This window comes from Anguilla anguilla, chromosome 3 (assembly GCF_013347855.1).
Source record: "Anguilla anguilla isolate fAngAng1 chromosome 3, fAngAng1.pri, whole genome shotgun sequence".
Classification (NCBI taxonomy): Eukaryota; Metazoa; Chordata; class Actinopteri; order Anguilliformes; family Anguillidae; genus Anguilla; species Anguilla anguilla.
The window spans coordinates 69,086,127-69,100,212 of record NC_049203.1 but is presented as its reverse complement, the minus strand read 5'-3'; the positions used below and the strand labels follow the sequence as shown (position 1 = coordinate 69,100,212).

At 47.1% G+C, this 14,086-nt stretch overlaps 1 protein-coding gene across 1 annotated transcript in view; it reads right to left on the bottom strand.

Moving 5' to 3' along the window:
- LOC118223219 (diacylglycerol kinase beta) overlaps positions 1 to 14,086 on the bottom strand; it is a 113,201-nt gene that overhangs the window by 17,214 nt on the left and 81,901 nt on the right. The window contains exons 21-22 of the mRNA XM_035409459.1: positions 5,446 to 5,536; positions 1,775 to 1,976 (exon numbers count right to left, since the gene is read on the bottom strand). Coding sequence (XP_035265350.1) covers positions 1,775 to 1,976; positions 5,446 to 5,536 — 293 coding nt within the window. The remainder of the gene's footprint in view (positions 1 to 1,774; positions 1,977 to 5,445; positions 5,537 to 14,086) is intronic.

The window sequence follows — 14,086 nt, the reverse complement described above, 5'->3', positions numbered from 1 at the left end:
GGGCATTTGAATGGTTTTGGCTCGTGAGATCACCATGTGACAAACAACTGTGTCCTGCCTGCCCTTAGGGATATGGATTACACTGCAATAAGTTATATATCTGTGGACCTACGTGGAAAATATTATGAAACACATATTCCTCAAGAGTGTAAACATATATTCCTCAAGAGTGTAATATATTAATCTTAAATTGGCAATAATTTGAATATTTGCAAATCCATTATGAAGTGTTATGGTATATAGGTAATAAGTGTATATTTTACAATATATTCCAGTCCCATTAGAGTTTATGAAAATACTTTGTGGAGTTGCCAAAGAAAAGGTGAGATCTTATTTAAATAAAACGCCGCAGTCCTGCTCTGGCCCCCCTGGTCTCGTCATCGCTACCGGCAACCGGCCCGCCCGCCCACACACCCCTCAGGACAGGGAGAGCGAGAGAGAGAGAGAGGGAGTGTGAGAGAGAGACAGAGAGCTAGACAGGGAGTGAGTGAGAGAGAGAGAGAGAGAGAGAGAGAGATAGAGAGAGGCTCTTATGCCTTAAAAGAAGAAATGTAGAGTGTGATGGGAAAGCAATTGGTTATCAGAGCAGAAAGGGTCCAGTTTCTACCCCCCCCCCCCCTTTTTCCATCCCTCTTCCCTGTGGTTACATTCAGAATACAGTAAAATAACCCCCCAGCCTTGCCCCCCCCCACCCCCCCCCCCCCCCCCCCATTCACAACACTGCCGTGGCTCAGCAGCTCTGGAGGTTAAGTCATGGTCGTCCAGAGCAGCTGCTCAGTGTTGACCTTGGGCTTCCGTCCTGCTAGCGCTGCACCCGCCAATGACATTTGGGCCAACGCCGTTATTCAAGGGCCCCATGGTGAAGTTGGGGGGGGGGGTGGGGGGGGGCACACATTGACCCCCTCTGAGGGATGCTTCACCGCAGGGTCACCTTTCACCAAGAGGGATGTGCTGAATGTGTTATTGGGGGGTTTGTTCTGTTTATTGTGATGTCACGGCCCGTTCTATTGTGATGTCACCTACCACTGTTCCAGGCTAAAGCCATTGTGGTGAATCTGTTATTGGGGGGTCTGTTCTATTTATTGTGATGTCACGGCCCTTTTTATTGTGATGTCACATTCCATTGTTCCAGCCTAAGCCACTGTGGTGTAAATGTTCTTGAGGAGTTAACGGGTGGGTTCTAAGTCGCGGGGAAAAAACAGAAATGGCAAAAATGTCTTTCACCATGAATGATTGGAGGGCCACAGGGAACATTTGCAGAACCATAACATAACTGTTCCCAGTTCTTCCAACAGTCAAGGAGATTAAACGTTCCACCTGAAAAACTGGAATGAAAAGGAAAAAAGCAGCCTGTCTTCCATTTGGTTTCTCTTTGCATGGAAAATCGCGCGTAGCAGGTAAACAGCTTGGAACCAACATACGCTTCCAACATTTGGAGTGAAAACCTCCAGAATGGTAGCTCTCCAGGAACAGGGTTAGGCTGCCCTGCTCTAGCTGTTGAATGAGCTGCGCTTTGTTAGGGTTGGAGTGAAAACCTTCAGGATGGTAGACCTCTAGAGACAAGGTTGGGCAGCCCTGCTCTATGTGTTGAATGAGGTGTGGCTTTGCTAGGGTTGGAGTGAAAATTTAAAGGAGATTAGATCACCAGAAATCAACAGGCTTGGGCAACCCCGCCTTAAAGGGGCATTACCTACAAGGTGGACACAAAGACACGGGCTGTTGGGACACAGAAGGTTATGGAGAGCGGCCTCACCGGCCCCAGCTGGGCACTCACCCTGGACGCAGAACTTGAGCTCCTTGGCGTCGGTCACGGTGGTCATCGGCGCCCTCTCTGGCACCTTCTTGCTCATGCGGTTGTAGTTCCGCCTCTTCTTGGTCTCGCCCCAGAGGTTGGACCCGCCGTGCATGCTGGGAATGTTCAGGACGGCGATGCCCTCCAGGGAGGTGCTGCTGAGGTCCAGGATGATGCCGTCGCACTGAGGAAGGGAGAGGAGGGTTTTTGGGGGAACATGCGGATGACAAAAAATGAGCAACCGGCATTTCAACCCTAAATTGGCACCCCTTATTCTACTAATTAGCAGCTTAGCAAGATCTCTAGCCAGTCGAATGAGGTGTGCATTGTTAGGGTCGGAGTGAAAACCTACAGGGTGGTAGATCTCCAGGAGCAGGCTTGGTTACCACTGACTTAGACACACAGGACACCATGATCCCCACACCTCCCTGAGTAGGTTTCACAGAGCAGGAAACTGACTGGTCTGAACAAACAAGACAATGGACCAGAGAACAGGCCTTAATGCCACTTAGTACACAAGCGTGAGCCGTGCTCCATTGAAGCATGATTGATGGGATGAGCATTGATAGTTCATCGTTGGCTAACAGGAAACAAAAGCTAAAACCCCATACACTCCTTTCACTAACCAGTAACCTTCATGTTGACGACAGTTCAGATCATTAAGTATGATTGTAAACTTGGAATAAAAATAAAATGAAAAAACAAATCACTTAAAAAGGGCCCAACCATCCACACAGACTGATTATACTACAAACAAATTTGATACTGGGGGCACTTCAACAGGACTGCAGAAGAGAACACATTGAGCCGACGGGTAAAAAGATTTCCCCACTTTCAAATAAACAGCAGCATATGTTCTTGTTGATTCAGAAAATGTGAAGATCTGCTTAAGCAGAACTCCACACATTTTTATCTCCATGACGATGTGGAACGCACACCGCCCTTCAACCCCCCCCCCCCCCCCCCCCCCCCCCCCCCCCACCCCCTCCCCATTGTCTGCCCAGGCAACAAATCCCACAATCCAATGAAGAGGCCATCAGCCTAATGAAAGTCAAATTTAATATCTTCCGGTAAGTACACCGCTGAAGAGCACCTGGCCTTAGCATTCGACCTGCTTCAAGCACGGGCCTGAAACCAGCCCGAAATCCAAAAAAAGGCCAAAGTGCACTGTGACGTGAACATTCTAATTAAGGGCAATGAATCAGCTGGCTACCTTACTTCACTCATCTTTGCTAGGCGAAGACAGTTGCAGAAAGGACTCTGAATTTGTATACGGTGAATGCCTTTATGATTGATTAATTCATAGAGCTGTGCTTAAATAATTCCCATTTCATTTATGGCTGCAGCCGGTGCATCCTTATTTACCTGTTTTACGTCTGAGAAATCAAAACTTCCTGAATGAGAATTGTCTTCCAAAAATGGAACGAAGAATTTTGTGAGCAGCAACCCCTCTGTCTCAGATGAGACAAGATGAGACAAGTCTAGATGGATGCTACCTGGACATCATTTCAGACACCCCCCACCCCCCCCCCCGCACCCCCCCGCCATGTAAACCCTTTTCTGGTTCTTCTCCTCCAAATACAACACAAGATCAAAATATTAGCAACATTCAGCTGAAGCCGTATCCTACATTATCCAAATTAAAACTAAATTGAATGGAATTCTCAGCTCAACCTGGAAAGTCTTCCTAAATGCCTTGACTTTAAAAGTACAAGTCTGGTGTTGTCTATTATCTGTCAGCCGTCTGGGAGACTGATCTACCAAGCACGGGCATATTTATCACCCTCTCAGACGCTTCAGGGTCCAAAAAAAAAAAAAAAAAAAAAAAAAAACCCACAACAGTATTTTGGGAACATACGGCAAGACTGACATAAAAACATCTACTGGAAATGGTTCTCGGTGTCAGTTTATATTTTGACGAGCTTTAAATACACTGCCTTAATTAGGCATAATGAAGCAATATATAATTTGTGGCAATTTTAAAACGGCTCCTCGTTGCATTACTCACCGATCCCTTGTGAAATTTTGCAAACACACAACATTTGGCTGACACGTTTGGCTCACTTTTTTTGGGGGGATATGCAAAGACATAAGAGAATTTGAAAAAAAGGGTTGAAAAAAAATCACACATATTTGGATAAGGTGACTGGCCAAAAGGCAGATTCAGTCCCACATTCAGTTTGAAAAAATATTCGTCTGCGAAATATATTTTCATGATCTCATACAGGTCATACGTGCCGATTTCACTGTGCTCTGCACGATCGATACTGCGTATCCTTTTTTAAAAATTTTTTTTAAATCATTTTATCGTTTTCCGAGCAGGATGCAGGAGAACTGGTGTGCAACGCCCTTGCCTTGGCAACCCCGTCTAGACGGAGAAGAGCTTTCTCCTGACAGTTTGATTGCAGCGCGAAGCCCTGGCATGTTTGAACGTACTGTCAGAGCCCAGGAAGGCCAGATGTATTTTGAGGTTTGCTGGAGGATTTGTCAGGAACTAAGAATAGCCTGACTTAGTGAGTGACGCCTTTTTTTTCAGGCTTTATAAGCATATTATGTTCTATTTTTTATTTTTATATATATATATATATATATTAAAAAAGAAGTTTCGAATTTCCCCCAGGCACCATAAGGCAATTTGAAACTTACAGCCCTACGAAAGACCACAGTGAGAATCCTTATGAAAAGGTAATAGCTTTTTTTTTTCATGCATATCAACAAAGTTCATCCAGCGCTTTTCATGCTCGAAAGATGTGAATTTGATGGCCTGATGGACCCCTACAGTTCCCTCCCAATGAAGAATGGTTCACACGCCCCCACCCACACCCAACAGGGTCTCCTGCTCTACCTCCACCTCCACCACACACCCACAAGGTCCAGCCACTCTACCTCCACCACACGCCCCCACCCACACCCAACAGGGTCTCCTGCTCCACCTCCACCTCCACCACACACCCACAAGGTCCAGCCACTCTACCTCCACCACACGCCCCCACCCACATCCAACAGGGCCTCCTGCTCTACCTCCACCTCCACCACACACCCAAAAGGGCCAGCCACTCTACCTCCACCTCCACCACACACCCCCACCCACATCCAACAGGGCCTCCTGTTCCATCCTTACCTCCACCACATGGCCAACAGGACCTCCAGCTGTATCTCTACCACACGCCCCATCCACACACCCAACAGGGCCTCCCTCTCTACTTCCACCTCCACCACACACCCCCACCCACACACCCAACAGGGCCTCCTGCTCTACCTCCACCTCCACCACACACCCAAAAGGGCCAGCCACTCTACCTCCACCTCCACCACACACCCCCACCCACATCCAACAGGGCCTCCTGTTCCATCCTTACCTCCACCACATGGCCAACAGGACCTCCAGCTCTATCTTTACCACACGCCCCATCCACACACCCAACAGGGCCTCCCTCTCTACTTCCACCTCCACCACATACCCCCACCCACACACCTAACAGGGCCTCACGCTCCACCTCCACCTCCACCACACACCCCCACCCACACACCCAGCAGGGCCTCCCACCCCCAGCAGGGCCTCCCACACCCAGCAGGGCCTCCCACACGCAGCAGGGCCTCCCACACCCAGCAGGGCCTCCCACACCCAGCAGGGCCTCCCGCCTCATCCTCACCTCCACCTCCAGGCTCTCGTTCAGCTTCTTGCAGGTGGCAGCGATGGTCTCCGAGGTGCCGAACTCAAAATACCACAGTTTGTTCTTCATCCTGGAAAAGAACAACATAGAAGGTGGTCACAACAGCAAGCTGGAGGCTGCCAAACATCAGAGCCACAAGACCCGGGAGTTCCGGTTGCAAGCTGGTGAATACAGAAACCCTGCTCGTCTCTGCAGCTGCAAGTAATGGAGTCAAAATGGACTCATAGGACAGACGCCATGCGTCAGCAGCAAAGGAAAAGCAATATGAGCGGGAAGACCATCAATAAAATTGATATTTAATACTGAGCGCCAGTATTAAATGCAGTCAACACATGAGGTAACATTTCCCATAACCCCAAACAAAGGAGGTATTATGTACAGTTACACAGTTAGTCATTTTGCAGTTGATATTAGCGAAAGTGACTTGCAAAATTGCGTTTCGCGTGATACACAAACACCCCAAAAGCCAGAGACAGGCAAGGTTAAAACCATGCAAGCCCCACCATGAAGGGGTGCGCTCCCTCTTTCAAAGGGAGGGAGAGGTACGTTGATTCATAAAATACAAACATAGACGTGTAGTCTGAATAGGTGGGTCTTTAGATGTTTTAAGAAAGTAAGCCTGAGAATCCGCCTTCCTGGTTGGCTGGGGAAGGGTGTCCCACCATTGGGGGGTGAGGGTGGAGAAGGGGTTGGGTCATGAGGAGAGGCCTTCGGTGCTTGAAAAGGCAGCATAACCAACTTCGGTATAAGGCAGAGAATGGAGAGGAATGGGTGCAGTGTGTGGGGTGATCACCATCTGAAGACAGGAAGCAGTAGAACTGTTTCGGTATGTCAAGGTGAGTGAAAAGGTGTTCAAAAGTGGCGTGGAGCGAGTGAATTTAGGCAGACAGAAGACCAGGCCTGCAGCAGCAAGACCAGAGGTTGGCGATTAGTAACCAGACCCTTGGTTAAAGTTGCAGCATGGTCATTTGTCAGGGTGTTTTTACAGTGACAACACCGCGTAAAAGAGCCTACTGCTGTCTCAGGGCTAGCTGTGCAGGCAGGTTGAGAGGAGAGGAGTGTGTGTGTGTGTGTGTATGTGTGTGTGAGTGTTTGTGTGTGTATGTGTGTGTGTGTGTGTGTGTGTGTGAGTGTTTGTGTGTGTGTGTGTGTGTGTGTGTGTGTGTGTGTGTGTGTGTGTGTGGGGGGGTGCTCATATTGAGTTCCTTTCCAGTGCCCCACTCCCGTCTATCTACTTACAATCAGCTGGCGCATGCCCACACCTCTGCTTCCACCCGGCCAGTTCTGCCAGCCCTTGGGCCAGCCCCCCGCCCCACACAACCCCCCCCCACACCCCACCCCACCCCCTTAGAGCCTGCTGAAATATTGATAGCTGCCACGGTAATCTCATTGGAACAGGTGTACGGAGCCTAGCTTTTTTCCACTGGGCTGTGCACCAGCCGGCTCACTTGCAGGGGAACCTGACCCAGCCACGGGGTCTTGTGTCCCAAACTCTGACACAGTAACTGTGTAAGGCCAGGTGCAGGTGTCTCTGCGCTTCTACAGGTGTGCAGGTATGCCAAACGGACTTTGAGTGACACTCACAATGCAGCACGTCTAAAATTCCCACCCAGGTGATGGAATGGAATGTAATGGAATGGGATGATGTCACAATAGAAGCAGCATCATCAATCCCTCAAGATCATTAGCCTGTCCGCTTTCTGTAACACCTAATCCTGCGATGTCATTCAGTCTCATATCATATGTTGTTTACCCACTCTATCCGGGTACTGTTTACAGCAGGGGTGGGCCATCCTGGGGGGCCGGTGGGTGTGCACGGGTTTTCGTTTCCACCAATCACCCTGGCTAAATGAGATACCAGGCTGTGCACACCAACACTGGTTCACTCGTACATTAGATCACAGGAACCCTTTCATATAGGGACACAAGAATGAACACACGTTGGTTGTTCATTCATGCGCTTATCAAGGGATGTAGCTAAAATGTCAGATGGTGTAAATGTTAGGGTTAATTAAGTAACGGAGGTCAAAAGTTAGCATGAAAACCAGTGGCAGATACAGCCCTCCTCGCCCACTTCTATGAGTCCCCAAGTGTAGCACAATGGTGAGGGAACTGGGCTTGTAACTCAACGGTTGCAGGTTCAATTCTGAGGAAAAACACAGCTGTTATACCCTTGAGAACAGTACTCAGCGTGAATTTCATCAAAATATATCCAGCTGCATAAACAAACACCATGGAAAAATACAACGTAAAAAGTAATACATGGCAGTAATTTAATGTAATGTAAATGTCGATCTGCACAAGACAGGACTCGTATTCCGTGAGAGAGACAGAGCAGCGAGCCACAGTAACTGAATCCCACGCCGAAACAGGAACAAAAGATCGCCGATTTGCCCTTGCGTCGTGCGAACACTGACTTTCTGTGCTGTGACAGTGACACACAATGTTATGAGAAATCACACAATGAGCTCTTCCTGACACCAGGATTATTTATGAAACTGATTTCGCAACATTCGAGTTCGCAGAATAAAAGTTTGCAGAAATAATACCCCCGGGCATCCAACACTCACTGTTGCGTCTCCAACTGCATGCACAAAAAGGCGGAATTCTCAGAAATATAATTCCTGTTTCTTTGAGTCTATTTCGTGTTTGTCAAGGAAAACAAATCAAACGCTGAGCATGTGCCTTTGAATCACAAAATCCTGCATTTATTTGCAGCTTAAAAGTCCAAGAAAATTTCTCAAAAGCTGGAGTGTGAACATAGAACGGGTATAGTGTTTGGGCGGCTAATTATTTCGTTTGCAGGGGGATGATTTCTTTAGAATCATTATAAACTTCTGCATCATAAGACTTCAAATAACTGCAATGCATGGTCCATTGTTAATTTAAAATGAGTCAATGTCTGATATTTGAATTAAAACAGCAGCAACCGAATCACCTGTAAGATTTGATTAGACTTGTACAAACACACCTCATAATCCACAAGCTCCCACTACCTTCTGCCCTGTCGTTTTCAGGGATTAATGCATTTAAGATCACAGTCAGGCACAGAGCCAGTTTTGTGAATTAGTTACGGTGAAGTAAATACTTCTGGAGATTCTTAAGCCAGAACAGCTGCATAACTTAAATTTTTCTGCAATAAAGGAAAAACATTTTTTCAAAACGTCTCTACAGACACCTAAACTACAGTAATATGTCACAAACAGTTTATTTATTTTCTTAATATTAACAGTTGCGCTCTTTCATGTACACATTGCCAAATAATACTATAACAACCATTTCAACTGTACGTATCTTGTCAATTACCCATTTTTGATCAAACAATGTAGCAAAGCGGAAGCTTGATTAAAAGTTCAATTCGTTATGTTAAGGAATCTATTTGTTTTAGTGCAGCAAGGCAGCTTTATCAGGGCGCTAAATCATTGGCTGTGCATGTCATGTGACAGGATGAAAGGGGTCTAATGCAAATATTGGTGTGCAGTTTCTTTAGGGTCAAACTCTGATAAGGCTGATAAGGTCAGCTCAGATATCTTCAAGGGATTCCCAATACAAAAGGTGAAGCATTAGACATCTGACCCTGGGATCTGATTGGTAGGTCAGAGGGTTCAAAAGTTGGGTCAGATGGTTTTACTACCATGTCCTGGGGCTGGGGTGCTTAGACCCAACTGTCTCCTGTCACATGCAAAAGAGACACAAACAAACAAACGAGTAAAAAAATAAATAAATATTTTATCTCTGTTCCTGACTGGTGGGGGGGGGGGAGGATGGTGATAGTGGCAACTTCAAAGGTTCAACAAATCCAGTTTTCCTCTAAGGGTCTCAGTATCTACCACAAGAGCCGCGCTGAGACTTCAGTTTAACAGGGCAGCGACTCAGTGCAGGTAAGTATGCAGGTAAGTATGCAGGTAAGTGTGCAGGTAAGTATGCAGGTAAGTGTGCAGGTAAGTACGCTCCGTTCAGTTATCTCCAGTGACGCTTCGACGAATTACAGACACGTGCATCCGGGTTCAGACTAACAAACAGCTTGAAGAATGTGCAGCAGCAACGGCAATACAGAGTGATGGGAGAGGAAGAACACAGGAACACATGCTCATGCAATATGGGCGGCAGTGTAGTATAATGGCTAAGGAGTTGGTCTTGTAACCTAAAGGTCACAGGTTCGATTCCCCGGCAGGACACTGCCGTTGTACCCTTGAGCAAGGTACTTAACCTGCATTGCTCCAGTATATATCGAGCTGTATAATTGGATACAATGTAAGTCGCTCTGGATAAGAGCGTCAGCTAAAATGCCTGTAGTGTAATGCGATTCTCCATGTGCAAGTGCAGTGAACGCCACTGCGTTTCTGTAATTATGGCACACACTGTGCGTTCCTCTGTCCGCCAGTTGTAATTACTATCTCAGTTTTATACGCTTATTTTGAACAACTTTTCATCCTCATTTTTAACTTCTTTTTTTTCTCCTCCGAATCTGGAATGCGAAATCGTGAGTACAAAAAGTCCCTTGTCTCAACAGAGCCCTTTTTTCCCACTTCACAGTTCGCTAGCTCAACTGCGCAGCCATTGGCCCAGGGGGCTGTCTATCATACAGGGCTGGTGCAGGAACTGCACAGCCATTGGCCCAGAGGGCTGTCTGTCATACAGGGTTGGTGCGGGCAGACCACAGATCCGCGATCAGCCAGACGAGCCCTCCCCCCAGGGCAGGGTGTTAGTGATGCCCCGGGGGTACTACTGCCCACAACCATCACCAGCCCGATCAAATCAGGAGCTCACACTACACTCAGTCTTTCTCTCTAGTCCAGTCCATGATTGCACAACTCCAGTCCTGGAGGGCTGGTCCACCCGCTGGTTTTTGTACCAACCAAAAACCTTAGTTTTAGTTTTTCCCAACAGCTCTGGTTCGCTGCTGTACTCAAGCACAGGTCAAATCTTCAGGACACACTCGCGGTCTGTGACCGTACCTGGTGCTTACGCAAAAGTCAGGTCAAGATACGACCGAGCAAATTAAATAATTAAGAGCAGAAGTTGGCACAGAACTCCTGAAGCGGATAAGCCCTTGTTGTGGACCCATGATTTAATCTCTCTAATCTCCCACAAGCTCACCTCAAAGGACCCATTCACCTTTGAGCTGATACCCATCTCTCTGTATCCACATACAGTATACACCCCATCTCTCTCTTTCTCCTCAGATATTAGGCCTCATTCACAAAACTTTTCTTAAAGTGTTCTTACTTTTGTTCTTAAAAATATTTCTACAAAAAAACAATATGGGATTCATGGCACATGTGCAGACCTTTGTTTTTGTGCTTATTCCAGGTATGTGAGATGATGAATGCTGACTGTTTGTAAATTTTTATGTGCAATCGTGTTCATGTGATTTGCATAAGGAAACAGCCGTGAACAAATACAAATAAGGAAAAAATTTGAATGGCGAAATGATCTTGGAAACGTTCTTACAAACAGTTTACGATCAAATGTGATCGTACACACGGTTTATGAACGAGGCCCCATTGTCTCTACACGTAAATCTTAGCTTTCTGCTTCTCCACGCATGTCCCCATCTTTACAAATATGTATATGTTGCGAAAAAGCACACAGTAAAATGTCCAGTGTTAATTCAACTCTAAAAGAGTACAATTGAGTCCAACTGGGACCATATGTACTCGGAAAGAGCTGATTTAACACTGAACATTTTACAGTGCAAGTATGTTCAGGATGGTCAAGAGATGTCTTTTAAGCTGTTCCTGTTTCATGTACAAAGCTGCAGAAAAGATATGTAGTCTCACGCTGCCCTCTCATTGGCCAAAGCAAGTGTTGGGTTGGCGGGGGGAGGGGAGGGGGAGGGGGAGGGGGAAGGGGAGGGGAGGGTGTGAATGCTGAAACGGTATAATGCTGGCCTGTGATCCTGAATAATCCAATCAGATAACTCATTTCCAAATGCCCCAGGCGCCCTATTAGCAGAGTAGAAAGGCAATTGGAATTCTCATTGCTTGTTTGTTCGCCTTCATCCAAACAAATGAGGATGAGGATGCATTTTAAACTGCAGCAGCTCCAGGCCACAGCCTTGTGATGCGTTCACACGGCAACCACTTTAAACCTACTGCAGCGGGAACAAAACCCGTTTGATAAAATTTGCGCTGAGAATATTACCAAGTAATCCGACAGAAGGAAATAACCTATGCATCAGCTCCAGTTTCTACCTCTTTGAGTACTTTATGGTATCGTATCAAATCAAATATTATTTGTACAGCGCTTTTTACAGAGCACTGTCCCAAAGACGCTTTACAGACTGAAACTGAAGAAATGATTGGGCAGAAACCAGGCCTGAACCCCCAAAAACAAGCAGTGAGTTAAAAAAAAAAAAAAATTTACTCTCGGTGGGAAGATGTATTTCGGACAAGGTTCCCACTGAGGATGTCCCTGTTTGAGCCGGCACTCTGTGCAGGATGTTACAGGATGTATCAGTGCGGCCCAAACTCAACTCAGACCAGCACCTGACCCCCACGGCATTCTGGGGGCCTGGAGCACAGAGAGGAAAAAAACCATCAAAAAACCACAACACGATGGCAAAAGAAAATATGGTGATAAGGATATGGTGATCACTATCACCCCAACCCCCCCCGCACCCCACCCGACCCCACCCCAGATACACAGACAGCCCCCCCCCCCCCCACCCCAAATCACACACACAGCCATCCCCCCCCCCCCCCCCACCCCAGACACACAGAGCAATTTGCAGAGGGGAATTTGCCTCCAGGGGCACAGTCTGCAAAAACAGGACCCGGCGCTTCCACAGCATGTGATCTCACATGGAGAGAGAGAGAGAGAGAGAGAGGGGGGGAGAGAGAGAGAGAGAGAGGGGGAGAGAGGGAGACAGAGAGGGGACAACAGAGAGAGAGAAAAACTGAGACAGAAAAAGAGCGAGAGACAGAGAGAGAAAAAAATAGTGAGAGATTGAGAGAAACAGAGAGAGAAAATAGTTATTGTTCTTATTTATTAGTGTTTGTCAGGTTGACTGTAGGGTTGGCTTATAAAAAAAATTATATATTTATTTTATTCAACTGTTTTTTGTCTTCTGAGTCATTGTTAATTGTTTCATCGTGAATGGCTTTGGCAATATTGCTTATGTACAGTCATGCCAATAAAGCCTTATTGAATTGAATTGAAAGACAGAGAGCGAGAGAGAAAGAGAGAGACAGAGAGAGTGGGAGAGAGAGAAGATAGAGAGGGAAACGGAGATAGAGGGAGAGAGAGAAGATAGAGAGGGAAACAGAGAGAGAGGTAGAGAGAGAAGATAGAGAGGGAAACAGAGAGAGAGGGAGAGAAAGAGAGAGTCTAATTTACATCAGATGTTTATCCCTCAGTCCTCGGTGTGTATAGTGTGCAATTTCTAATAGTGCAATAACAATTTCTAACACACTAATTTCAGAACACACACACACACGCTGCGTGCGGTGACACTAGGGGTGATGAAACACAAACACACACGCAGAGAAGCAGGCACAGGGGACAGACCCGCGTCTCTGACCATCTTTCACCGTTACGCTCTCTCTCTCTCTGCTCTAACTCTCGAAGTCAAGCGGTTTCTCTCATAGCTCGTTCTCAGGCCAATTAAATTCAGCCCCCGGTCCTGTTTAACTCCACACTTTAAAAACTGGTCCAGTGACCCTTTTCACAAGAGGCTTCATTTGCATGTCTATACAAAGTGGGGCTGGGGCTGAGATGTTTGGTTGTGAAATGGAATTCATTTGTCTATACCTGCCCGTGGCTGGTCCAGGTGTTCTATACCTGCCTGTGGCTGGTCCAGGTGTTCTATACCTGACTGTGGCTGGTCCAGGTGTTCTATACCTGCCCGTGGCTGGTCCAGGTGTTCTATACTGGACTGAACCTGGTCCAGGTGTTCCGTATGCGCCCGTGGCTGGTCCAGGTGTTCTATACCTGACTGCGGCTGGTCCAGGTGTTCTATACCTGCCTGTGGCTGGTCCAGGTGTTCTATACCAGGCTGAACCTGGTCCAGGTGTTCTATACCTGTCTGTGGCTGGTCCAGGTGCTCTACACACACGATCCTCATGCTGCTCACCAAAACTCTTTGGAGAGACTCCCAGGCAAATTCCATTCGCGGCTCGTAAAAGCGAGGCTGCTTTTGAGCGTTAAGATCTCAGCGTTGTGTAAGAGCGCAGAACCGAGCGGAACACAGTGCAGCTCTGCAGTGTGTGTGCATGCTGGACACGGTGGCACAATCTCAGAGGTTTTTTTGTTTTCTTTTCTTTTTGTGATCCTGAGAGCCTTTTTTTTTTTAGAAAAGCTCAGCCCATTCAAAGCCCATCTCAAGGCGGCTCCATCGCCCCTCGCAGGAGTCACCAGGGTCTGACGAAATTGAATACTTTTTGTGACAGTCTTATTTTCCTCCAATTCAGAACACCCCCCATCCCCCCCCCCCGCCCCATAACGAGCCCTTCCTCAGTCTGAGTCACAGTGTTTGCGAAGCCTCCTTGTCCCCGGCTCAGCGTAACTGTCCCGCTTACACCAATGCCCCAAGGACCGGCGCTGACTAAAACTAAGACTGATTGTGATTGTAATCGAACGAAACAAAAGCACCAGGCATCTCAGTGGTGAGTTGGTG